Source organism: Musa acuminata, chromosome BXJ2-9 (genome assembly GCF_036884655.1).
Source record: "Musa acuminata AAA Group cultivar baxijiao chromosome BXJ2-9, Cavendish_Baxijiao_AAA, whole genome shotgun sequence".
Classification (NCBI taxonomy): domain Eukaryota; kingdom Viridiplantae; phylum Streptophyta; class Magnoliopsida; order Zingiberales; family Musaceae; genus Musa; species Musa acuminata.
This window is the reverse complement of record NC_088346.1, coordinates 12974009-12981883: the sequence shown is the minus strand read 5'-3', so window position 1 is coordinate 12981883 and position 7875 is coordinate 12974009. Positions and strand designations below refer to the sequence as shown.

The 7875-nt window shown below is 40.3% G+C and overlaps 1 protein-coding gene across 1 annotated transcript; it reads left to right on the top strand.

Annotated features, from left to right (window-relative positions):
• Positions 1-3005: 3005 nt before the first annotated feature.
• LOC103998184 (NAC domain-containing protein 92) lies at positions 3006-4614 on the top strand. The gene is made up of 3 exons (XM_009419581.3): positions 3006-3357; positions 3438-3718; positions 3851-4614. The coding sequence occupies exons 1-3, from the start codon at positions 3171-3173 to the stop codon at positions 4340-4342; spliced, it is 960 nt and encodes a 319-aa protein (XP_009417856.2). The 5' UTR covers positions 3006-3170; the 3' UTR covers positions 4343-4614.
• Positions 4615-7875: the final 3261 nt, after the last annotated feature.

Genomic DNA, 7875 nt, shown 5'->3' with positions numbered 1-7875 from the left:
GATGGTCTTTCATAATACTCCTCACCCAGGACCCTGTGATCTTCTGATTTCTACAAAATACCATTGACTGTTAGCTATTATTGTTGATTGTGGAATTTAGTGATACACAAGATGCACAGATTGCTTCTCATCATGGTGTGCCTTTGTACAGTTCTTACACCTTTGCTACCCCCAGAAGTTTGCGGAACATGTGGGAGATCCTGACACAAATCAGACTGATTTCACTCTACTGTTACTGCTTTCTGAAATCAGGCATTCTTATTGTATTTTGAGTGGGTATCTCCATCTTTCTTGTTCATTTTCTCAAATCATTTTGCAGGTTTGGTTGATCTGATGATACACACTGCTGTTCCCTTTGGCTTCAAGAATCTACAGACAAGATGGAATTGTCATAAGAGATTAACCTAAACGTGAGATCAAATTGTAAGTTGGCATCAGAACTTTTTGTTGTGTTGACATGAAATAGCAGATGGCAAGTGGTACAATGTCTTGTGCTTTGGGAATTTAAATACCATAATGGTTATCCTATTTTGATTGAAATGATTGTAAATTAAATGCTGCAATTTTCTGATGGCATGGATTTCCATTTCCAAGATCTGTAACTCCAGCCACTAAATGATTTATATACCCCACTGCAAGAACAAATTGGATGTCTCCACCTTAGTATCAAAGAAACAAGAGGTGAAGGTAGCTAGAATTAAAATGTTCAGCATCTGTTCCCCTGTGTAATTAGTATTATTATCATCAAAAATAAATATTACAGGAAAGAGCCAAAGTTATTTGGAATTTGTATCAATTTTTATGTGACTAGAAGAAAAGTTTTACAGCTGATAGGAGATATAAAGGAGGGTTAATTTTATTGCTTAAATGCATGAAACTATGAGTTGATAAGCATTAGTAACATTATCACGATCCAATCAGATCGATAATTGATCTATTATTTGAATGAGCCTCAGCCCATGATTCAACTCTTTAACACAATTCAATTATCTTCTCATATCCAATCTAAAGTATCCTAATCTTTTCTACTTAAATATATAATAAATTAAATAATAATAATAATAATAATAATTTTAATTTTAATTATTTAGAGTCGATCATATGAATCTTTTATCATCATTCAAAAAATATATATTTAGTTAAGTTAAAAAAATTAAAATTAAAATTAAATAAAGCCTGATGAGTTAAAAAAATAAAAACTAAATAAGTGATATATACATTAATTTTATTATATTTTGTAAGCATACGTGTGATATAAAATTATTTCATTTTAGGAATAAATATATTTGACAAAGATGATAAGGATAATCTGATACAAAGATGCGACAGATTCAAATTGGAGGTGATGTATACATGTCATGCGAGAAAAAGCCATGGCATCAAATGATCGATGCTGACATGACCAAATCTTGCTTAATTCCTTGCTGACAGGACAGCATTATTCCGTGGACTCCACATTTGGAGCCTCCATAATTTACTGCGCCTGCAACGCTGCATCCGTCACATCTCCTCCGCACATCCCCAATCATCCTACTCGATAGCTCCAGTTTTGTGCCAGTCTACGATGCCATGTCACAAGAAAGATCCGACGAATCTGGGTAAAATATGTGGCCAAATTTATCGTATCCTCCATTCTTCGCCTCTCGAATTCCTCGTGGGACCAATCAGTACAAGTACGTGGTGGGGGAGGCTATGATGCAATGTACAGTGATCACACTTGTGCACGGATCTCGAAACTCCATCGAGGGTCTAACTCGATGGTCAACAATGATCGAGACGGAGATGAGCACGAGGGGTCGCCGTTGTCGAACAGGCCCGGAATTGACCGGACGATGAATGATGGTGGTGGCTGCGGGTGTCCAAGGGAGCATGTGGGACCCGTCGGCCGGACGCCAACTCCGCCAACTCGCCTGTCACAGCTGCGTGTACACTTCGAGGGCATTAGATTCCCTTGGGATCCAATTGACTCGATCGTTTGGCCCAGTCCAGCTAATAACTTGAGCCTTTTGCACAAGCGCTCTTTAGACAAAAAAAAATTCACTCAATATCTGTGTCGACGCACCGAATTGAACTTCATTTTTTATCCCTCTTATGCATTTCATTTCGATGATGTTGATGACAGGTCTTGGAATCCAATTCACTAATTCGAGATGGCGAGGCCAATTTCGGAGCCGGCCGATCATCCTCCTCGAAACGCGTGTCCGAATGATGCAATGACACGTCAGCACGAGAAGATTTTTCGCACTGCAACTTGCTCCTCTTCTCCGTTTTTCTAGCTGCTGATTGCTAAATGGACCCACACGGTCTGGGTAATCGAAGGCATCCTTGAAGAGACTACTAACTAGACCTTTTAGCATCGGGTGTGAAACTTGAAAACTTTGCCGGCTACGGTGATGCCTCCGGTTGCTGTAGATGACATGAACCGCTTGATGAGATGTTTTACCACTCATCATGGTTGGACTTTTGAACTTTGAAGCCTGAATTGAGTTCGTCAAGTCAAACAGATGCAGTTGTGGAAAAGAGCAGCATTAATCTGTGTAGTTTTTATTGGTATCTGAACATTAGATTGGAGACACCAAAAAAGTTGTACTACCAAAGATGAAGAAGGCCTCGGTAATCTTTGCTTTTATCTTCACCGAAGAAGGAAAGAAATGTTGCTGGATCCATTCAACCGCATGTGGCCATGAATCTTTCTACCTTATCTTCTCCCTCTTTTAACTGGGAGTAATTCTGAATCAGTTGTTGACTCCACACAGCGTAGGAACAATCTTCCCAGAAGCAGTCTTGTCAACTAGTGCCAGATTCCTAGAAACTACACGGGAAGATAAAGGCGATGAAAAGATTGTGGGAATGGGAGGGAGGAAGAGAAGGACAAACTCACTGTATTGTTTATTTTGTGGAGAAGAATATTGTGGGCAATGAAACCAATCACAGCATCATTGAGGACATGGATGGACCCCCTCTCCTGAGGCTTCTCTTGGAAGCGCCTTCAACATTACGGATCTTAGGGCTTGTGGAATCCTTCTATTTAAGTCCTCCTCTCACCTCTACTCCCTTCTTTCTTAGATCCACCTCGAAATCACAGCAGCCTCGCTCTTCCACCTTCCAGTCCTTCCTGCCCTTTAGTTTGTTCTTGGGATCTGCGAGCCCTCGTCTTTGGAGGTGCAATCATGGGTGATGTTTCGGTGCTCAACAATGGAGATGTCTGCATGGAGTTGCCCCCGGGCTTCAGGTTCCACCCCACAGATGAGGAGATCATAACTCATTACGTCACACCAAAGATCATCAACCATAGCTTTACTGCAAGAGCTATGGGGGAGGTCGACTTGAACAAGTGCGAGCCATGGGATCTTCCAAGTAAGCTTCTGTTCCCCAGCTTTGATCTTTGATGTGTGAATTCTGAGATCCATGATCGTGTCGTGTTGATGTTGTGTTAGGCAAGGCAAAGATGGGAGGGAAGGAGCTGTACTTCTTCTGCCAGAGGGACAGGAAGTACCCAACCGGTTTGAGGACCAACAGGGCCACCGAAGCTGGATACTGGAAAGCCACAGGGAAAGATAAGGAGATCTACTGGGGAAAAGGAGTCCTCGTTGGCATGAAGAAGACTCTTGTCTTCTACAAAGGAAGAGCTCCCAGAGGAGAGAAGACTAATTGGGTGATGCATGAGTTCAGGCTTGAAGGCACTTACCCTCTCCCCAATCTCCCCAAGTCTGCTAAGGTACTTCTTACCATCCTCTCTCTCTATCTCTCTCTCTCTCTCTCTCTCTCTCTCTCTCTCTCTCTTCTTTTCCCCTATTCCTTCTATTACTTGGGCTGCACTGAAGAATAATTCAGACTCTTATCATTACAGGATGAATGGGTTGTGTGTAGGGTCTTCCACAAGAATAATGCACTGAAGAGAAGCCCAATCAACTCCTTTGAAGATGATCCCTCCCCTCTTCCTCTAATGGATCCCCCTTACCCTCCGAGTACCAGCTTCATCAACCATGATCGCATCTTTGACCTCAAAGCTATCCCGCCTGGCTTCTCCGCCATGATGAACCACCAGCTGGGTTCGAACCCACCTCATGATTCAGTTCTGTACTACTCACAAGTCCCTCCACAGGCCTACTTGCACCACGTCGACGAAGCCATGCTGAGAGAGTTAGCCGCCACAAACGAAGGATCACCATCAGCCATGACCAAGCACTGCAAGGTGGAGCAGAACTCGAACCAGTCGATGGGCTGCCCGTCGCAGGACACCGGGCTGAGCACCGACCACAACACCGCGATCTCATCGTTCGCGTCGAAGCACTGGGACCGCGACGGCTTCGACGACCCGTGGGCAAGCTATGGATTCTGATCAGGGATCATCTGAAAGGATCTGAGGGACCGATTTCTTCTCCGGAACGATTTTTAGGGTCTCGTTGATCTGCACGAGGTCGCTCATGTCCAAGGTATCAGAGAGAAGGCCTTGTGTTCGAATGATACTCTCAGTACCATGCAGAGTTCTATATACAGGTTAAACTCTTCTACAGAGGACAGAGATGAGAGTATTCTTTGGTTTCTCCAATCTGTATTCATTGTTATTATGATCACCTGCATCAAACATGAAGCTCCTGGGGACTTCCCTCACTGTGTCTGATCACAGAAACCCTATCAACTTGCCTTGTATTGATTGAAGTAGTTGGTGCAAGTGGAGGTGAATTCTAACAGCCTGCACTGCACTCCATTCGAAGCTAAGCTTTTCTGTTCATCCCCAAGACTTGGTGGGAGGGGAAGAACAGCCATTTGATCTCCAATATCCCACCTTCCATGGATCAGAAAACGGAGAAGAGGCTCACACGCTACTATCCTCACTGCACGTGCTCTCTCATGACCTCAGGGAGGTGTTAGCTGTGTCTATCTGCACTCCTTTTCATCATGGGATAAGGATAAGGCACACCAACTTAAGACATAAGTATCACTCACAAACTGCTAATTGCAGATACTTGACTTAAAGGATAACACAAAGTAGAGTTTGTAATCATGAAATTTAGGAAGCTAATCAAAACTATGGAAGAGTTTGTAATTATGAAATAATTATGTTATGGATGATTACTTAGGACTCGGATATTATAAAGAGACCAAGGAAATAGTCTCACATACTGACTGCTATTTGCAAGCACTTGATTCCGAGGAAGCAAACCAATTTTTTTCTTGGAAAATGTTGCAGATATTGTAGTCATGAAATAGAGATCTTTGCCTTGATAATGATACCATGCATGCTTCCTTAGGACTTAAGTATCAGGAAGAATATCCAGCCACAAGTTTATAGAAACTATAGTGAAGTTTGTAATCATGATATAGATGTGTGTTTGTTTTTGTGATGATGCTTTGCTTATTTCCTTAAGACATGAGAATTAGGAAGAAGCTAATTACAAACTGGTCTCACAAACTACTACTTGTAGCCACTTGATTCCAAGGAGTCAGCCGACAAAAAAATTTCTAGAGAAACGAAAGCTTTGCCTTAATAATGATACTTTTGCATACTTCCTTTCACTTAAGAATTAGAAAGAAATCAGGAAAATAGCCTCACAGAATCTTATTTGCAGCCACCTGATTCCAAGGAACCCAAACCATGTCCTCTTAGAGAAGGTAGTAGAATTTGTAATCATGAAGCATGTCTTTCTTTGCTTTTGATGCCATGATAACCCTCGTTGTCATATAAAGCTTAATAATTGGACCTATTTCAGGGATAATTTTTCGCGTATGCTCGCACCCGACTAACAAATAGAGAGACTATTTCCGTAGAAGTGTCATAGCTCGATACTAGGCTTAAATATACACAATTAGTTATTAGTAACAATCATCTAAAATCTAAAGATAATAGCTAGTTTTTCTCATTTATTAGCTTATTCCCTTGTTCTCAAAGTTTTAACCTTATTCATCTACCCGGTGGATATGATGCTTTCTGCATTCTTTCTCCTCTTGGCCATGAATTGATAGCACAGAACACAATTTTCTAGTTCATGCCATCTTTATTCGATTGTTATATCTGATAGGTAAGTAGTATCTCCACTAACCAATGTACTCTTTGTTTCTTTCTTTGAATTAGAAGTGATACAAATATTCTTCTAACCAAGCTTCTCATCATGGGTCCCACCTTTCCTTCCACCAATGGAAGGGATCAGATTCTCTAGCTGAAAACTATGAGAATTATGCTCAAGAGTACTCATGAGATGGATAACTCATATGTTAAATAATGCCTAATATACATCTGATGCAGGATTAATAAGATCAAAATGTTACATACACAAGGAAGAATTCAATAAAGAAAGACCACTAAATATGAGGTGCATTGAGTGACTTATATCATAAATAATAGTTCAAAATGGCATACTACTGAAATGGGATCTAAATTGTAACTTATATGTTAGATATACAGAGAGGACATATTTAATGAAGAAAGACCATTAGATACGAGGAAGAGGGAAAGGTGGAAAGACTTTTCTCCATAGCAAAGGTGATGTTGTGATGATGTAGATTGAATGGGGCCAAAATATAGATTCTATCTTTTTATATTAGATGAGGATAGACCCCATCATGAGACGCTTCACTGACAAGATATAATCATCTCCTCACTAATTTTTAACCTTTGATTATTTTAATCCAATGGCAAGCCTTGGATGATGTGTTATCACCTTGTCCTGATGCAGATGGACCCTCCACCTTCAGATTAAAGTAGCATTAATTGGGCTATATTGTTTCATTGACACATCACCATCATATGATATTATCACTCTCTTACCTCTCCGAGTTGGGAAGGTTTGGTGCTTGGAGGGTTTCATTCCAAACCTACCTATCCTCTCTCTCTCTCTCTCTCTCTCTCTCTCTCTCTCTCACACACACACACACACACACACACTATTTTCAATGGATGTGTGTTATTGTGGATACTCTGGGAAAAGTTAGTGATCTGTTGATATTTTAATTTATTGTGCTTGAGTTGAACTAAGAAAGGCCAAATATATGAGATTTGACATTGATGGAGGCCAAAATATATAAATTATTAACTTGTGGGTGGGTCAAGTTCAATGTAGATATCATCTGACTTATATTCTGATTTCTTTCTTAATCTTTATTCCACACATGAATGTTTTTCTAACATCACCTCTGGTTCATGGATGGGTTAGTTGTCTCTTTTATGTGTAAGAATAAGTCAAATTGCCTCATTAGCTATTAACTGTGGCCAAACTGAGTAAGTGAAGCTACAATCTTACCTATTATATGACTTAACTCGAGTCATATAGCTCAGATGGTTTAAGTTTGTTCATCAGATGGCTTCTATTTCTTTATCTTGTTGGATTGAAGATGAGGCTAAGCCTCAGATTCCCTCAAATCTGTACGACTTAAAGTTAATTGGCTTCTTCTGCATGTTTAAATGATGCAGTTTTCGAAGTGGAGAGTAGAGAAGGAACTCAAAGTTCAGATGACTTCGTCCAAGAATTATTATGAAGACTCCATAAAGTATAATAACGATTCACACATGTATTCAATGATGTGTAGCAGCAGGATGGTGGTGCAATGGGAATCAAAGAATTGCCGTGTGGATGGATCACAATGAATGGACAAAATGAAGCCAAGTGAAGAATAATTTGGGTTTGATACTGAGCAAGAAGAACATGAACTGGCATCTTCTCTTCATTATTTTTGAGAAGAATTTACAGGCATCCAATACTCAATTGGAGATTCAAAAAAGACTTAATGAAAAAAGGAGTTTGAAAGCACACTTAGGTCATGATCAATATCATTACATCTAAAAGTTGAGCTGAAACTCGAATTGGTCAGGGCTGCCTTATTTATACCTTTATACCATCTCAAATTTTAATTAAGTCATTATATGAGACATGAACT